The 19,955-nt window shown below is 37.5% G+C and overlaps 1 protein-coding gene across 1 annotated transcript; it reads left to right on the forward strand.

The window, feature by feature from the left end:
- The first annotated feature begins 1,425 nt into the window (after positions 1 to 1,425).
- Positions 1,426 to 18,709, forward strand: tars1 (threonyl-tRNA synthetase 1). The gene is made up of 19 exons (XM_085476045.1): positions 1,426 to 1,624; positions 2,316 to 2,393; positions 2,716 to 2,906; positions 6,048 to 6,171; positions 6,706 to 6,830; positions 7,585 to 7,702; positions 7,800 to 7,864; positions 8,266 to 8,344; positions 8,574 to 8,720; positions 9,231 to 9,329; positions 10,445 to 10,611; positions 11,202 to 11,364; positions 12,662 to 12,799; positions 14,765 to 14,842; positions 14,927 to 15,027; positions 16,285 to 16,389; positions 16,645 to 16,717; positions 17,492 to 17,606; positions 17,736 to 18,709. The coding sequence occupies exons 1-19, from the start codon at positions 1,565 to 1,567 to the stop codon at positions 17,882 to 17,884; spliced, it is 2,175 nt and encodes a 724-aa protein (XP_085332171.1). The 5' UTR covers positions 1,426 to 1,564; the 3' UTR covers positions 17,885 to 18,709.
- The last annotated feature ends 1,246 nt before the right edge of the window (positions 18,710 to 19,955 follow it).

A 19,955-nucleotide genomic window follows, 5' to 3' on the forward strand; every position in this document is an offset into this window, starting at 1 on the left:
ATAAATAAAACATAGTTATAATAATAATTTTATCCCTTATAATCTGAAGGCCTTGTGACACAATTTAGAGAAATAAAAATAACTTGCTTATATCTATAGCAATTAGAAAGGTCACTTTTAAACACTGATCCCTGCGGTCAGAACATAAGAAAACATTTCACAATGTTTATATTGACCTTATTAGAGTATGCCTTTGTGGTAATAAATTCCACTCTATGGACAATCATTTTTGATGCTTTTGTGTGTATGCTCAAATAACAAATGTACAAACTTATTGTAAATGCTTTGAACTGGGTGTTTTCTGCAAAGAAGAATCCACCCTGCTTTATTTTAGAAAAAAAGAAAAGAGTTCAGGAGAAGGACAAATGACATCACTATCCTGTCTTGAAATTTTCTTTTTATTGTATTGAATACAAAAGATAAAAGTGCAGAAGAGCAGAACCCATTATGTCTCTGCCTACAATGTTGCATCAGAGTAAGTGAGAAAAGTCATCATTTCTCGGATATTCTGATGCAACAATACACATTTATTCCGGTACTCTAAAATCCTTGAAACACAATTAAAGGAAATGGAAATTGCAGTAAATCCATAAGTGGAATGTGTGCGTGTGGTGCATCACACACTTGAAAACCTAAGATGAATTTCAACTACAGAAATATGAAAGATCATGTGAAAAAGTTTACCAATCACTCCTAGAGTCGAAGTGACAATAGTGTCTCATCACAATGTGTTTTTTTTTTTATGTTCAAAAATTCTATTCTTTGGAAAGTACTTCAGATTTATGTATACAATTAGCTTAATGTAAATGCCTTGAGCCAGACATTTTGTTTAAGTACTTTACTTTAGAAAAACAGTTTGGGGAAGTGCAAATGATGTCATCTTATAAAAAACCATCGACTTTATGTTGTTGAATAAATAAGACATACAAGAGCAAAAGAGCAGTCTCAATCATACCCATTATATCTACAAATCGATCTATGTGTTTTTATATTACCTGTTTAGATCTACATACAGACCTAGTGCGCAATGTTGCGTCAGAATCTGCTGATGCAATAGACTATTCTGGTAGCGTGAAGGTTACAGTAAGTCGTTAATAAAATGCGAAAAAGGACAGATCATAGTGGCCTCATCACAACGTGTCTTCGTGCGCGCGCGCGTGTGTGTGTGTGTGTTTGCGATGCTTCTACATCCCGTGCTTCATACAAGGTGCACTGACCAAGTGTTCAGGAGAACAACTGAAATCGAAAATCATTAAATATAAATAAATAAATAAATAAAAATCTAGCTTGATATCGTGATATGTGATTGCATTTCCTTATTGAAATACATAAAATGAGGTTTGGCATTAGACTTTTTAATTAATGGACACAAACTTTGAAAGAAATACGACGTGTTACATCACCCTCCTCTGACAGGAAGCACCGCCCAAGAGCACCGCCTGCAAGCTTGCATCAGAATATCCGGGCAACGTCATCAATCCTTCCCCGGCACCTTGCACCGCTTGCAGTAGATATACCTCAGACTTTATCTCTCGGTTTAAAGTAGGATAGCTTTAAACTCCTTATGGCTGAGAAGACTGTCGTGGATAAAATGAGCGAATTACAAGTGGACGAAGGCAAAAAGGTGAGACTTCAGTCTGTGTTTTAAGTCATGTAAAGCGGTTTGCAGTTAGCCTAGCCTATCGTTAGGACCATGCTGTCATTTAGCCACTCAGTAAGAACTTTTCGGCTAGCTGGCTTTCATGGGGATTTTTGTGTTGGCTTTACTGAAAATTGTTCATCTTAAGGGAACTAGCGAAATTGTTCATTATTTCATGTTTTTGTTATGAACTTTACCACGGCAACAACAGTTATGTCTATTTGGCTAAGTTGGTTTGGCTAATGTAGCAAATCAGTACACGTACACTAAGGCTCAAGCCGGACTATATTCAGAATTGCGACAGTTTAATATTTCTTTCTATGTTGGTAGGCTCACACACGTCAGACCAGCTTAAGGTATTGAATGACTAGCTTGGGTTCTCCTTCTAAATCGGCACACCCAAGTGCTTTAAGTAGTTGTAACACAGCATTTTGTGCAAGGTTTTGTTATGTTTTGATCTTACTGAATATGCTAAAGTAGCAACAAGAAAGATGTATACATTTTTAATTTGCCCAATATTATCTGCATTCGTTACTATTATTAAATGATCAGTTGGTAGGAGTGTACATTTTACATTTCCATGGAAACTTTGTCCATGAGACCCTTCAAACATGTTTTTCACCTAGTTTCTTTTTTATAAAAGTTAAAATAATTACATGGTGTGATATGTGTACAGGAAGGAACTGGAAGTGGTAAAGATGGAGGAAAGAAGAAGGGTAAAAATGCTGCTGAAGACTCTGGAGGCAGGGCTGAGGTGAGTTATTATATTGTCAGGAAATATATTGTCATGTTGTTCTGCTATTATTAGATCTTGTTTTTCAAGAACATGAATCATGTACTTGTGTAGATCTGTGTCATCTCAAAGCAACCACCCATTGGCTTCAAGATAGTGTTTTTGTTTTTGTTGTTGCTGTTTTTTTTGTAATGACATTATTCAAAACACAGATTCCCTAAAAAAAATTTGACCCAATGATTGTTACATAAAAAATAAATACAATTAAAACTGCAATGAGTAGACAGAAGAAATGACAATGAAAGGCTTGCTTATCTACTCTCTTTTATTTTACTTTTTTCAGCTGTCACCACAGCCTCAATACATTGAGGAACGTCTTACTTTGTACACAAAGCTGAAAGCAGAGCATGATGCTCTGATGGCAGAAAGAGCTGCAAAGGATAGCAAACCTATCAAGGTTACTCTGCCTGATGGAAAGGTTGTTGAGGCGGAGTCCTGGAAGACCACACCGTACAAGGTGGCCTGTGGCATCAGGTCAGTGCTACAGAATGTACTTTTTCAAAGATGACCCCCTTTTTGTATTTCCTGTAATCATTTTTAGTTTCTAATGGCTTCACAACTCTAAAGGCAAAATTGGAAGCAGCTGGAAATCACACTTGTCAACTTTTGACTGTCTGCTGAAGACAAGAAAATAATGGGGTAAAAAAGCAAAACTTGGTTTGGTTTTGCTTGGAATGTTATCCCTTAGTACCATCCAATGTAAAGTGATTGTAAAAAGGGGTACACATGAACATAAATTTTGGCAGCTACATAACAATCATTGGGGGGGAGGCTATCCATGTGTTTGGGTTTTGTTTTTTGTTTTTTTTTGTTTTTTTTCCCATTTCATAATCTTTTTATAGATGACAAATGTCTCAGCCCCAAGACTTAAAAAGTAATTTAAGTATTTGTTTTCTTTAAATTGCACTGGACTGTTAATGGCATTATTAGCACGCAGTGTATATCCCTGTCAGTAAAAACACACATTGTAAGGCCGATATAATTACATTTGGAATGATCAATTCTCAATGTAAAACAAAATATTTAGGTTCTGTGTAGGGTGGGTAAATATCAGGATTTACTGGCAGTACACTTCTCATTACTAGTCATAGTGAAACCACCCAGTGAAATCCACATATAATGAAACGTAAGTGTTTTAGTCCTACTTTTCATAATACTACAAACGTGTACATATTAACTAGATCATTAACTACACTCTACAAAAAATATTGAGGCATGCTTCTTAATTGTTGCATTCATGTGTTTTCACTCTGCCTTTACAAAGATTTGTGGGAGGAAACAAATGTTAGAGTTAGCTCATTAAATTTGAGTGTGATACTGTTGCAATAGGAAATTTCTTCCCTCTGAGATATTCGACTATCAACTGTGTCATTAAGTGGCAGAGCACGTAAAGTTACAGACTGGGGTCACAGAGTGCTGAGGTGCATAAAGGTTAACAACACACTGTTGATTCAGTAACTGCAGAGCCCAAAGCTTCCTCTGGAATTAACATCATCACCAGGAGCTTCCTAGCTTGGGTTTTCATGGCAGCTTCTGTAGTTTTGTGTAGGTGGCCCAGTACTTTTTGTGCTATGTCATTTAATATAAAAGTTTGCATTTCATCATATTTGTCCAGGCATTTACTCATATAATGATTTCAATTTCAATTTCAATTTTATTTCTATAGCACATTTAAAAGTCACAAGTACAACAAAGTGCTTCACAAACGAACCATACTTGCAATTTACAACAGGAGAAAACAGTTAACAAAGAATAAAATTATAAAATAATAATATAAGAACAGGCATGAATCAGGGAAAATTAAGCTAAGTAGTTTGAAAAGCGAGCTTAAATAGATGGGTTTTTAACCGAGATTTAAAAGATTGGATAGTTTCCGACACACGGACATCAACCGGTAGGCTGTTCCAGAGTTTTGGTGCAGCGAAAGCAAAGGCCCGATCCCCCTTCGTCTTTAATCGAGACATTGGTTGCATTAGAAGCCCCTGATTAGAGGATCTGAGTGCCCTTGTAGGGATATATAGATTAAGAAGGTCAATCAAATAACTGGGTGCCAAGTTATTTAAGATTTTAAAAGTATATAAAAGAATTTTAAAAACAATACGGTATTTGACAGGAAGCCAGTGGAGGTCAGCTAGAATGGGAGTAATATGATCCTGTCTTCTAGCGCCGCTTAAAAGGCGTGCTGCGGCATTCTGGACTAATTGTAGGCGTTGAATAAGAGAGAGTTGGAGGCCTAAGTAAAGAGAATTACAGTAGTCCAGTCTAGAGGTTATAAAAGCATGAATGAGCCTTTCAAGGTCTTTATGTCGTAGGTAAGGCATTGCCTTCGAAATTTGGCGTAGTTGGTAGAAGCTGGTTTTTACCACTGCAGCCACTTGCTTATCTAATTTGAGGGAGCTGTCCAGCATTACTCCGAGATTTCTGACAGTGGGCGATAAGTGGCTGGCATAGGAACCTAAAGTCTCCGAAAGCTGTTTCAACGGCATGTGGCTACCAAAGACGATAATTTCTGTTTTGTTTTCATTGAGGGTGAGCGAATTATGCAGTAGCCAGTCTCTGACGTCACACAGACAATTAAGCAACGGCAATAGCGGGGATTGAAGATCCAAATCCAAAGGGAAATAGATTTGGATATCATCCGCATAGCAGTGAAAAGAGATATTGTGATTTCTAAAGATTTTTCCCAGGGGTAACAGATAGAGAGAGAACAACGTGGGACTTAACACAGACCCCTGGGGAACACCGCAACGAAGGGGTGCGGGGGAAGAGGAGTGATTTCCCATAGAGACAGAGAAAAACCGCTCGGATAGGTATGATTTAAACCATGAGAGTACTTTGCCTTTAAGGCCAACTACATGTTCAAGTCTTGAAAGGAGAATATCATGGTCGACCGTATCAAAAGCAGAGGACAAGTCTAAAAGAACTAAAACCACAGGGCGCCCTGTATCAACAGTTACGAGGAGATCGTTAAAAACTCTCAGTAAAGCTGTCTCGGTACTGTGGTGAGGTTTAAAACCAGATTGGAATTTTTCATTGATTCCATTTGCCTCTAAGAAAGATTGCAATTGCTTGAGAACAATTTTCTCTAAGACTTTAGCCATAAAAGGGAGTTTCGATACCGGCCTATAGTTTGAGAGGACATTAGGATCAAGATTACTTTTCTTGATTACAGGTTGGATAACTGCATGTTTGAACACAGCAGGGACGCAGCCTGATAGTAGTGATGAATTCATTATAAGTAAAATCCAGGGTCCTACAATATTCAGGGCGTTTTTGATAATGCGAGAAGGGAGCACATCATGACGGGAATTGGAATTTTTCGTTTGAGCTATTATTTCCTTAAGGGTCGGAAAGGAAACAAATTCAAACTGTTCTAGTACCGACGATAAAATATGTGATGTCTTTGTTCTCTTGTTGGCCATTTCTCAATAAGGTAGAACAGAAATTCTGCTAATCACAAGGATATGGCAGAGCTATTCCCAAACTCCCTCTCCACATGTCTGAGTGTGAGAAAATAAAAGGCAAATTGTGTTGTGCTACATAAATAAGCATTTGCCATTTTATTTCTGTGTCTGTACATTATTGTGATGTAGACTATTTGTGTCTTGTGTTCAGTCAAGGCCTTGCTGACAACACGGTGATTGCCAAAGTAAACGATAGTGTATGGGACCTGGACAGACCTTTAGAAGAAGACTGCAGCCTTCAGTTGCTCAAGTTTGATGACGAGGAAGCTCAAGCTGTAAGTCAGATTTTTCTTTTCTCTCCCTGCTTGTACTACATTGTTTAGAAGCATAGTTTTGGAAATTGATGCTCAACATCTTCTGGATACACAGCGTCATGCTCGCTAAACATCAAAGCTTCAGTTACCTTTTGCTTTGTAAAAGCCATATTTATATACTTGCAAAATCTTCTTTTTTTCTTTTTACACAGGTGTTTTGTTTTCAAAGCATGCAGTTAAAGCCTCAGTTCTCAGTGTATTAATTTATAATGTGCATTTTCTTTTGGGTCTCCTTTGTGCAGTTCCTCAGAATTCAATGACTGGTGTTCCTGGTGTGAATTTGATAAGCAGTGTCACTAGTTCCTTGTTTTTAAACTGGTTTTATAATACTGGCTTCATTCTTTTGTATTGTCAGCTTTTTCTCTGCTCTTTGTCATCAACAAGGAATCTGTTCAGTGTCACAACCTTGATATTTCCCCTTAAAAGTCTTAGTAACACAAAGGGTTTGAATACTCCTGTTTTCTAAATTTGCCAAAACTTCTGTATTTTCATTAGGTTTACTGGCACTCCAGTGCTCATATCATGGGTGAAGCAATGGAAAGGGTGTATGGGGGCTGCCTCTGCTACGGTCCCCCTATCGAGAATGGCTTCTACTATGACATGTTCCTAGAAAACAATGAGTGAGTTTCGTATGCTCTAAGTTCAGAGTTTCTGTCTAATTAGTGGTGTTAGTCTGCATCCAGTGATATTTTTGGTCTGTACCTCAGGGCTTAGCAGCTGTCAATCTGGTTTACTGTCTTCAGACCAGAAGCAAACACAAAACAGACAGATTGTAACTACACTAATGCTGTCTAGCTGGGGCTATGTGTGGGGACTGAAAAACATCTTTCTACATATTTCTGTTGGAATAACAAGTCTATTCAAATTAAACAACGAGAAACAACTTAAGGGAAGCTTTGAAAGGGGGATTGAGACACCTTCAGAAATTTCAACAAGTTTTCCTCATAAACAACTTCTTAACTTGACCTTTTTGGATCCACGTCTCTCTGCTTTAGGCTGCAGGAAAGCTTGAGCAGTGCTGTCTAATTAATTCTACAACCTCCTTAATGAAGCCATTTTATGCTAATGGAATTCTTGGAGACTGTTTTCTTTTTTACAAGGATATTTTGACATTGCGTAAGCCCTAAAGCCGAGGACTTTAAAGTAGTTGCCCATCCTTGGATGAGGTTATCTGTATTACGAAGACTTAAGAATTATTCTGTTGGACAAAAGTCTGTTCTCATGGTTAAATATCTGGTCACATCCATGCTGCCCTTTGGAAAGCATGGCAGACTAAATTTAGCAGTGGAGGCAGTTTGCATATTAATGTGGGGTTTTAAGTGAGAAAGTGTTCAGTGTGCAGTTCTTGGTGTGATTTCTTGATGTTTTGGACAGGGGTGTATCGAGCAATGACTTCCCCTGTCTGGAGAGTTTGTGCAAGAAAATCATCAAGGAGAAGCAGCCGTTTGAGAGGCTCGAGATAAAGAAGGAAACTCTCTTGGAAATGTTCAAGGTATCTTTAAACAACAGCACACGAATATGGAACAAAAATTCAATTGATTTGATGATTTTTTTTTTTTTTTTAAACATAATCTTTTGTTTTTTTCTAGTACAACACGTTTAAGTGCCGCATTCTGAATGAGAAAGTCACCACTCCCACTACCACAGTCTACAGGTGGGTCAGTGAATGTAATAGTATCCTGGTGATATATTCTTTTTTTGTTTGTTTGTTTGTTTGTTAATCTCAAGCAAATCAAATAAAAAAACCAGATGCACTTTATTACAGGTGCCTCAGACTTTAACTATCATCCAAAACAATTTTTTAAAAATATCGTAATGTGACTATGATATGTGTGTGTATATATATTATTTATTTAAATTTGAAAGAGATATTGATTTGCAACTGCACTACTTAATTGGTTAAAGATGCTGTGTTTAGTTCTTTCTGTCACAGACTGGGTCGACATTTCGGCGCTACATTCAAAACACAGCTGGTTCTCCTAGTCAGTATTTATTTTAAATATAGAACAAAACAGGTGACTAAGTGAACTAAAGCTACAATATTTTCCATTTCAGATGTGGTCCCTTAATTGATTTATGCCGGGGACCTCATGTGAGACACACTGGAAAAATCAAGGCACTCAAGATACACAAGGTTAGACTTTTTGCTATCAGCCGTGTAAATTTATTGAACAAACTTGCAGTTAACAATATATGTGGATATAAGAGAGATTTAAAATACTGGAGTCTGTGTCCTGAATGTCTGGCTGTAAGCACATTTGTCCCTATTTTTAGAGCAGAGTTACCCTTTGTTTTATCCCCAAGGGATTTGATGGACCCAAAAGAATGATGAAAAAGCTTACGTACTCCCTTTTGTGTGCTAGAATTCATCCACATACTGGGAGGGAAAGGCGGACATGGAAACCCTCCAGAGGCTCTATGGAATCTCCTTTCCTGACCCCAAAATGCTTAAAGACTGGGAAAAGTTTCAGGAGGAGGCCAAGAACAGAGATCACCGCAAACTAGGCCGGGTAAGAATTGAAATGTAAATGAGCTGTGAGTTAGGAAAATGGTCTCTTACAGGTTTCACTGTTCGCAGTCTCTTGGTATTGCAAGAAGAAAATTTGAAATGTACAGAGTAAAGTACTCAAACTAGTTTTTGAACAGTGTGAAAACATGTATGATCTTTAAATCGGTTAATAGCATGTGTAAATAAGTTTTATTTAGTGAATTGTTTGGTAAGCTCATAAACTGATTGTCACATACTGACATTAATATAGCATGATGGAAAAATATCCATGAAGCAGATTTTAGTTTGCTGGTTATTGAAAGAAAACCCATAGTCGTCAGCTCAGAGTGTAGGGTGTTGCAGCCATATTTTCAGTGTGATGAAGGCGTGGAAAAGGGCACATACCTAGACAAACCCTATTTAAAGCTTAAATATGTCACGAGGTGTCTTCAAATTGAAACCAGTTTGACTTGTTTGATGGCTCTTTTTAATTTTCTGTCTCTAACAAACCCTATTTTCTTTTTACATTCAGGAGCAGGACCTGTTCTTCTTCCATGACCTGAGTCCAGGGAGCTGCTTTTTCCTGCCTAAGGGAGCCTTTATCTACAACACCCTGATTGAGTTCATCAGAGTAAGGCTGAGTTGTCAGACCCACTGATAATTACTGTGATCTAACACTGAGCTTGGAGATGTAGAAAAAAGAGAGGTTATTAGGGAGAAAGTTTACATTTGCAGGAGGAAGAAGAAGAAGTTCTGCGATGATGAAAATGGCTTTATAATGCACACAAGAAAAAAACGCTCCAATTTAAGCCATGTGTCATATACTTTAATACAGAGAACTAAAAAGGGATTGGTAATGTTTTGATAATACAGCATTAAATCAGTGTCTTAAGCAAAGGCCAGATGAATAGGAAAATAATTCATGTTTTCTTTCCACAACAGTAATGCTGTAAATGGAAGCTTGACACATCCAATTTATGCTTATTTAATAAAATATTGTTTTGGCCAGGTAATAGAAAAGCATTGCTCAATGTGATGTTTACCTTCTGACACACAAATTCACTTGTGAATCTCAGAAAAGCTTATTATTATCCAACACTTATTTAAAATATATTGAAACACTGACAGCATTAAAGGAAAGCTTTATTTACACCTGTTCTATTATACAGACACATAAAAGTCAATCTTTTTCAAAGCATTTATTTTCCTGGGTTTCCAGTCAGTGCAGTCATAATAGAAAACACATTCAAGGCAATTTCACTTAAATAGATTTCTGACTGAGCAGATTTGGAGTAATGAGATTTGTTTTGTTCAAAAAACAAAAAATGGTTCTGCATTCTGCTTTCACAAACAACAAAACACCGAAAACATATCAGCAGATATCAGGATTTAAAAGAAATGACAGATTATTTTATAATATCATCTGTCTTTCTGATTCGAACAAACCAATCAGCTCATGGTGAATTAAAGCAATACAAAAGTGAATACCCTTATATTTCAGTTTTTTCCCCAAACTCTTCATAATATATGAACAAACAGGAGAATGCAAATATGCAGCAGTATAAACATGTTTGCTTGCAGAGTTGTTTACCATTTTATTTATGCATACGTCCCTTATTAGAGAGTCTCCAGGTGTTGACAGAAACCACTTCAGCCAGTTGTTTGTAGAGGTGATGGATACACAGAATTGTGAAGCTGAGCTTTTTGGAAGACTTTGTGAGAAAACATTGTCACGTTCATTGCCAGAGTGAGTACAGGAAGAGGGGCTTCCAGGAGGTTGTGACTCCCAATGTCTACAACAGCAAACTCTGGCAGACATCTGGGCATTGGCAGCACTACAGCGAGAACATGTTCTCCTTCGAGGTGGAAAAGGAGATCTTCGCTCTCAAGCCCATGAACTGCCCTGGACACTGGTGAGACTTCTGTTTCCTCACAATCAGAGTTGTTGTCAGGTATAGTTTCAGTTTTAAAGGGCAACTACAAAAGAATGAGGGAAAGAAAAACACTCCTTTTAATGCACAGTGTAGCAAGTGTTGCCTGTAGTGTGAAATATTTATTTTTTTAATACTTGTAATCAGAAGTAACTGCTTGTTGAAGGAAGAGCTGTGTATTACATACATGTCCATTACCATTAAATAAACTCGGACTGCTGTCACAAAAGAAAATGCTTGTCAGCCAGTTCAGCTCAATGTTTGCTGTGTTTTCAGTTGTTGGCCGAGGACACTTGCTGCTGCATTGCAGTGCAAAGAAGCAGACTGCAGTTATTTGTATTCACATCTTTTATCTCTTTCCACTCGTTCAGACTTTTGGTTGTCCACAAAGATGACCTCTCTGAAAATCACACTGTAATCAAAATTGATCTTCAAAGTGTTGAATATCAGTTAAATCAAATATTACACTCAGGTTTTCACAGCAGAGCATTTTTTAGGTATTGTGATTACTCTAGGTATAAGTTGGCAGTTGCATCTTTGTGTATTTTATACATATGTTTGTTTGGCACCAGTTTGATGTTTGATCACCGGCCTCGCTCCTGGAGAGAGCTGCCTTTTCGCATGGCCGACTTTGGTGTCCTGCACAGGAACGAGCTGTCAGGAGCTCTGACTGGCCTCACCCGTGTCCGCCGCTTCCAGCAGGACGATGCTCACATCTTCTGCTCCATGGACCAGGTGAGATGTGCATTGAAATGTGTACAACACACATTTTGGCTTTATATGAGCCCGATGAGACCAGTAAGAATTGTTTTACACTTAAAAATCTGTTTACAGTCTTGGCGTTTCCCACTAGGTATGTGGGGCCAAAAAATTATTTAAAGGATACGTAGGATGCTAATTTCCGATTAGTAGAGCAGCTTTGCATCCTACTTCAATATAATGGATATTTACGCATGGATGATCAGTTCACTTTAAAGGCAATTGTTACTGGTTGAGTGCGAAGCCTTCAGTTGAGACTGAAGAAAAGTAAAATAAATCTGAGTGTCGCATACACCCCTCCTGAACTGTCAGCAGTTGGGTTTCTTTTAACAAAAAAGACAATACCCCTGACTCTGCTATATCAACTTTTGTTTCCTCCTTTAAAGCATGACCATGTTCAGTGTTATTTGACTGAAATACTAAATTCATTACTCTTTAGAAAAGGATACCATTCATACCAGTGTAATATTTTAAGTCACATTTATTACTGAAATACTTTCTAAAAAACGTTTTAATTTTTAATACATTTCCAAAGAACGGCACAGTTGTAACTGGTGCAAACAAACAATATTTGGAAAGACCAAAAAAGTTTCTTAATTTTTCGGTTCATAAGTCTTATTACAGCAGCCGTGATCACACTGATTAATTTTCTCCGTGAAGGCACTGGATTGGATGTTTAATTATTTTGATTGCACTTGTGCACAAATTATTTCATTTTTAATTTTTCTCTTTCATTGCAGCAGCTGGAAAGCACTGCTTGTAGTCGTTTTTGTTTGTTTGTTTTTTGTTGCTGTTTGTGGTGGTGTGGTTTTGTTTTTGTTGTTGTTTTGGGTTGTTTTTTTCCCCCCCAGTATTTAGAATCATGCAAAACAGACTGCAGGAGATATGCTCTTATGTTGCATTAAATTGATAATCAGTGACTTCAGCACATGGTTTACATAGAAAAGAAAGCAATCATTTTCCTTTCATTCTTATCGTGTATTTTCCTTCACCTTCAAAGCACTCACTCGTTATTTATTTATTTATTTTTTTCAATTATGATGAAATCTTTGTGGTTGTTAGTTTTTGGGTTTTTTTGTTGTTGTTGTTGTTGTTTTTAAATAAACCAAAAGTTGAGCATCTTATCAAACAAAATAATTAGGTTTCCTTCTCTAGCTATCCTAACACAAACAAACATGAAATCAGCAGCAGAAATTACATTTGTAGCCATGTCCAGATGGATGATGCAAACACTATTGCTTTTTTGTTTTCTTTCTTTTATCACTGACCTCAGATTGAGTCGGAGATCAAGGGATGCCTGGACTTCCTGCGGACTGTTTATGATGTCTTTGGCTTCACTTTTAAACTCAACCTTTCCACGAGACCAGAGAAGTTCCTGGGAGACCCAGAGGTCTGGGACCAAGCAGAGAAGGTATTCAAAAGGCCTCTAGCTTCACTACATGTAGAAAATAAGAAAACGCTCAGTCAGTGTCTCACTGGAACATTAAGATTCTGATGTGAGACATTGTTAAGATGTAAATTCTAGCGCCACTCCACTGACAGCGAATGGAGAAGTGAGACTTGCAGACCCTAAGTACATTTATATTTTAATGAGTTTTTTTTGTGGACTTGCAATCATGTCTGAAGAAGGGTTTTTTACGCTTTGAAACCGTCCACGTATTGTTGCTTTAACTGTCTGCTTTTGCTGCCAAATCAAGTTCACAAGTTCTGTATTTTACATCTGTAGTTCGGCTCTAATTTGCTCAGCTTGTCTTTTAAACAAGCATAAACAAATAATAGAAGTGAGTTGGACTGAGTCATAATTAGGCTTTATTGCTCGGTGTTGTGGGTAACAGCGTTGCAGCTTTTCATGAATGACATCAAGCATCTCTGCTGGGACAACTTGAATTGTAGGAGATGAATCTGTAGAGCCACTGTTAAATGATGGTTACTAAATGCCACATATATACTGCATTGTTGTTCCCACAGCACTAGTCCATGAAGGACATAAAGTGTTTATTTGTCTGGCAAGCCTGTGCTGGCTGCCTTTGAATGGTTGAAAAAGTTTGACTGATGTAAAGCATGTGTTGAATTAACTTTCACACGGCCTTTACTCTTCTCTTTATCTGATTGCAGAGGTATTTTATTTCAGCAGTCGGATAACTATTTCATCTGCACATTGCCACACTCGATTCATGTCACAAAGATGTTCAATTATGTTTTCCTCTAAGTGGTTTTTTGTTTGTTTGTTTTTACTCTGTTGGAAACTTTCATCTGGCAGAATAAGCTGATACATTTTGTACCTTGTTGTCACCACTTCATTGATTTTTTTTTTTTTTTTTTTAATCATGATTTTGTTTTTTGTGGTGGCGGGTTTATCATTATAATCTAGTGCAGTCTTCTTGGTGGAGGTTCAAGATACATCCTCTGTTTTTTTTATAACGGAAAATGTTCAAATGTTTTAAACCCATGAGCCACTAGAAAATATGGTTTACATTTTTGTTCTCAGGCACTGATAAATTACCATGAACTGTAGCTACACTCATTCTTGAATAGATAGAACATAATAGCAGGGTAGAAGAAGAGAAAAGCATACTTACTCTTTATTACTGGCTCTGTCTGCCCTTCTGTTTTTCAATTTATGGGTATTGTAGAAACCTGAAAGAGTTCCTTTTCCTTTCTGCTCCCTTTTTACAGTCACTGGTGTCATCATTCAGTTCTCAGTCCTTCCGTTTTTAATTTAATTTTCAAGCATATCTTTTGTCTGCTGGGAGAAAAGCATTACTGATGGAAGTTATTTTTAGGCTATTTCATTATCAATAAATTGATTGGTTACAGTTACTATTAAAGTTTTAAAGACTATGTAGTTTGCTGATAAGTAGCACACTACAAATATAATTCAAATGCTACAGTATAAAAATTAAATGTACTGTATCTTACTGACTGCACATGTTAATTATGGGCTGCTGCTATCTTTTTCTAATTAACAGTTAGTCACAGTTCTTAGAATAGAAATAAAAGCCATAAAAAATATCAGCTTGCAAGTTGAACAGCTGTCTTACTTAACCTGTCATCTGAAGAAAGCACTCTTTAAATGCAGCACTGACTTTTAATGATTAATGTGTCCCACACAAAGGTGGAAAATTATACACACAAAAGTGACTGGGGAACTTGGCATCGTGCTTGGAAGAAACTGCTGCATATTTCCCTCAGCTCGTTACTTCCCACAAGCAACCATAAAATATTATTGAGACGTTAGCATTTCTCAGTTCAGTGATTAGTTCCAGATGAAGAAAAGGTCAGGTCTAAAGGAGGAGCCTTGCTTAACACCTCTGTTTACCTGCACGTTTGTCAGAAACTGACATGGTAATAAAGCAGTTATTGTTTGTATTTACAGCAACTGGAGAATAGCTTGAATGAATTCGGAGAGAAATGGGTTCTAAACCCAGGTGACGGAGCTTTCTACGGACCCAAGGTGAGCTGTGCGCTGCACTAATGATGTAGCTAAACTGTGGAACTGCAGAAGGGTCGCTTTTGATCACAAGTCTTTTGTCTGCAGATCGACATTCAGATCAAGGATGCCATTGGTCGATACCATCAGTGCGCTACTATTCAGCTCGATTTCCAGCTCCCGATCCGCTTCAACCTCACGTTTGTCAGGTAACGACAAGTTTTATATGTTGGGTAATTAAATTTATGGCCCATGGGATAAGCTAAAGTGTCAGTGAGAAAGCAGGAAATCCAGTAACCAAATAGCGATGAGTAATATTCTTAATATGTAAATAAACCCCCTGACTTGGAGACAGTTAACTTGTCTGCCAAAAAAACATTACAAAATTATCTGTCTTCATTACAGCTTTATGACAATACCCAGTAATAAAGCTTATAAGTGCAAGACCAACAAAAAGGAGCACCACCATAGCAATTATCTGTTTCTCTTTATAGTGCTTAAAATGTATAAAGTCTAGAAGCAGAGCTCCCCCCCCCCACCCCCCAGTCTTTTTGTAACAATAATAAATGATATTTCTAGCAATAACAAAATAGTAGTACTTTCACTTTGCCTCAGTCTGAGAACACCTCAAACGGCTTCTGTCATTGTCTGTATAGCAGGAAGGAACAGACAAGAATTACAGCTGTCACAGGTGATGAGATCAGAAGTGACAGAAAATTCAGAGCTTCATGCGACTGGAAAATGTCAGTCTGTGACCTATAAATGTGATTTTCACTTATTACCATAGTTCATGTGTACAATATGATCATACTCATGTATACAGTAATGCATACTCTTTTCCATTAATGGCATTTTAGGGAAATTTTACCAGTTATGCAAGTCTCACCTATTATTATACATCTCACGATTCAGGTCATATTGTTGTCTTTTCAAACTGTCTTTAATTGGTCATTTCTTCACTGTTGTTGCATCACTTCATAAACTGTTTAAATTACATTAGGTGATGTTTGTCAGTAGCTAATTAAATGATCTGTTGCCTTGAAAATTCACCTTGGTAAATAATTAACCTGTAAAGCATAATTGAAAGTATTAGTAGAAGCTGGCAGTTGGAGTTTGAGTTTTACACATCATGTCGTGCACTGAGTGCCATCTTTCACAAAAGGGCAGTGGCTGCATGAAAATTAATTTAGATGTTTTATTTCTGTCTGGGGGGAGGTGAATAAGGTGACATCACAATATAAAATTGAGAATTAGATAAAAGACACTCTAGTCATTAAATAGCATATGCTGTCCTCACCTGTTTGTTAATTGGCCCTCCATCATTTTCTATTGATTGCTTTTTGTAAGTCCCTCACTTAAAACAGACATAAGTCTGAGTTTTGTCCTGTATAAATGGTTGTGTTTGCTGAGGGGAAATTTTCACTCTGTTATTTTTTTTTTTTTTTCCTTTCCAACAACCTTTGTAGCCACGATGGTGACGACAAGAAGAGACCTGTGATCATCCACAGAGCAATCCTGGGATCAGTAGAGAGGATGATCGCTATTCTCACTGAAAACTACGGGGGCAAATGGTTTGTAAACAATCAGTTTAAAAAGGTTGATTTGTGAAGTAGCACCATTCTTGATTTTTGACATTTTTGGTTTATTGCTGTTCTTTCAGACTGTTCCCATGATTTCTTGATTAATGGGCTAGAAATGGAAGCATGACAGCTCAGTGGGGGGTGGGCGGGTGACATTTTTTTTACATGGGTTTCTGGCAGACGGGCAGGTTTCTGGCCTGTTTTTTAATAATCAGCTAAATGCAAATATGTCCTCCTCTGTTTCAGGCCTCTGTGGCTCTCTCCTCGTCAAGTGATGGTTGTACCCGTGGGACCAACCTGTGAAGAGTATGCTGAGAAAGTAAGAACTGACCTTGGCTGCTTCCGTATTTACATTTAAAGGACATTACAAACAGCACCCTCAGGCTGTTGAGCACTTTAATTTAACTTTATACATATTTTGTTATGTTATCACAGACTGGAGTCATTCAGTACTGCAGTATTTAAGGATCATTAGTTTCGTCTCTATTAAACTACTGCATGCTTTGCCGAAATTCAGCCTGCTTTGTTGCCTCATCTTTTAAGTGTATAATTTTTTAATATTTCTGAACCAAGTCATGCAGGTTTTCGTGAAGCTGTCACACAATGTTTTATTTAAAATTAAAATTAAAGCAATGCTCTGCTACTTAATTAGGATGTTAGTTCATAAATACTAATGGATTTTTCTTCTGAACGTTTTTTGTTTTGATTACAATTTAATTATTTGACATTGGCCTAATCATGGCGAGCACAATGTTATCACACCTAATAAAACTGACTGTCAGAGCTATGAAAATAAAACTCGGTTTGTATTAATGTTTGCTTAGCTTTTAACATGTGTTGGGGACATTCTGGTTGGATATCGTTGGTGCTGAACATATTTGTAAAGGTGGTCTATAGTCCCAATATTGTAATGGGAAAAGAGAACAGCCCCACAGTCCACTGTGATTGTAATGGTTTCTGTAATATGATCTTTATTCTGTTCAGACTAAAATGTGTAACATCTACAGACTTTTTCTTGTAAGCAAATGAATTAATTTCCAAAACGTTCCTGGACTGTTTTAAGTGTTGGTTGTTTCTCTCATTAATGTGGCAGATCAAGCAGGAATTCCACAGCAGCGGCCTCATGACTGACGTGGATCTCGACCCCAGCTGCACCCTGAACAAAAAGATCAGAAATGCACAGTTGGCGCAGTATAACTTCATCCTGGGTCAGTGGCAACACACATTTGTTTCAGTCTTGTCTGTTATTCCTGTCCTTATCGCTTTCTCACTGACCATCTAGATATTGATTTTCCTTCTCTCCCTTTTTGTCTTTGCATGTTTCCCTGTTTGGAAAGTGGTGGGAGAGAAGGAGAAGACGAGCAACACAGTGAACGTACGCACCCGAGACAACAAAGTCCACGGCGAGCACAGTGTGGAGGAGTGCATCAAGCGCCTCAAACAGCTCAAGACCTCCAGGTGTCGGAACGCCGAAGAGGAATTCTAAGAAATCAAAAAACAGTTCCTTGAGTAACATGGGGGTAAAAGGTTGAAATATGTTTTTGATAGGGAATAAAACTGCCTTCAATGTTTTGTCTTTGCTCTTCTTAAATGATTTTTCTGGTATCTTCCTTTTGCTATTTTATATCACTGTTTTTAGTTGTCAAATCACATCGTTAGTATAATTTTCCCTATTCATTGTTCTTAGACAAAATCCAGCTGGTGGGAATGTAATGTGGGGATGTCTTTGAAAGGTTTTCAGACCACTGCTATGAATAAACCAGAGAACATTTTCCAAATGTAATGAAAAGAAGAGTATGAAATGAGGATGATCTGATATCCTCGTGTTGGTGTTGTTCCCAGATCATCATGAAAATGTTGTTCCAGGTTCAACATTGCAAGTGACCAATCACATTGTTGTGACGTTATTTTTTTTGCTCGCCAAGCCATTCGTGCATTTATGAAATTCCAATGTTGCAAGGACAATATCAATTCTGCTTACTGTTTATTAAAGGGTTAGGGTTAGGGTCAGGGTCAGGGTCCGTTGATCGGCGGACAGAGGCGGTTTCACGCAGCTTTAGAACAGTTTTTTGTTTTACGTCGCTTTTTCCCGAAGTCGCAAAAGTATGACGTCACAACATTCTGATTGGTCACTTGCAATGTTGATCCTGGAACAACATTTAGTATGATGATCTGGGAACAACACCAACACGAGGATATCAGATCAACCATGAAATGACTTGTACCTCAACTGTCAGTGTGTATCACTCATTATTTCTTCAGGGAATTGTACTTTAGTTACAATTTTGATAATTAAATCATCTATCCTCGACAGTTGTACCCTGTGGGTTTGTTTTTTTTTTTTGTATTGTAGAAGCAGATTGTTGTTTGCCCAACAGTCACCCAGAAAATGTACAAATTAGACAAGTTTGAGTTCAGAAAAGTAAAAAAAAATAATAATAATAATCCAGCACCAAGTTACAAGTCAACAAGAATCTAAATTTCAAAGCTGAAATGAGATGGCTGATGATGATGCTGGTGGGGTGGAAGTGCGGAGATTGTAAAGGGAATATATCCATGTGTAAAAACCGGATCCTTATCACCATCCTCCACTCGTGCATCATACTTTAAGACGGGAATCAGCAGTGTGCTGGCAGGTACACACCTGATGCTATTTATTACACGCTTACTGAGCTTTGGGACCATTTACTGTGCCTGTCTGTGCTGTTAGACTAACGGATGAGTGAGGAAGTTTTATTTAAACACTGGGAAACGCTTCCAGTTACCTATAACCAGTGTGATAATACATGCAGAGAGGATTAAACAAATAAATGTCGCTTCTGCACTTTCACTGCATGTTGATTGTGTTTACTGCACAATCTGTATTGCACCCAACTTGAGTTTGGGGATCATTATTATTCCGGCCACTAGTGGGTGCCATATCTGTGTGTTTTACTTACACAGCTGGAACAGACAAATGAAGACAGGTCTAAAAAGTATGTGCTTTGTATCAATCCCAAAGGATTGAAATTGTAGAAAAAATGGCAACAAACATTATGTACAATAATCTAAAAATACTTTCATTAACCGTTGCATTTATTTGTTCACTTAGATTTAGTGTTTATGAAGTACTTAACAGGTTTAGCATTTGCCCTTCTTCCGGTAATGACTGTAACTGTTCCTTTGCTTTATTTGGGGGGGAAATTGCTTAAGTCATACAAAAAATTTTAATTTAAGTTGGAAGTGAAGGATGGTCTCATACTTGCAGAAGAGGTGGGCAAACTCTGAATACAGGCCAAAGAAAACATTTCATTTGGCTGCTCCACAAGTTGAAGGTAATTAAATGTGAGAGAAGCCATAAGTTATTTTGGCCGATTTAGGCTTTCGGCACCAAATAAAATATGTTCACTGGCTATATTTCTTGTGTAGAGTTTAATTTCACACTTCATGCATGTTTTTTGTATATCCATTTTCTAAGTGTAAATGCATGAAAAGGGTCCTGTGTGTTCTGTGCAAACACTGTCTTGGCCATGGCATGGCAGTTATGAATTTTTAGTATTTGTTTTCATCTCTCCAAG

This window comes from Copadichromis virginalis, linkage group LG12, assembly GCF_057382275.1.
Source record: "Copadichromis virginalis isolate Kocher_CV1m ecotype Utaka linkage group LG12, C_Virginalis_male_GT1.1, whole genome shotgun sequence".
NCBI classification, from domain to species: domain Eukaryota; kingdom Metazoa; phylum Chordata; class Actinopteri; order Cichliformes; family Cichlidae; genus Copadichromis; species Copadichromis virginalis.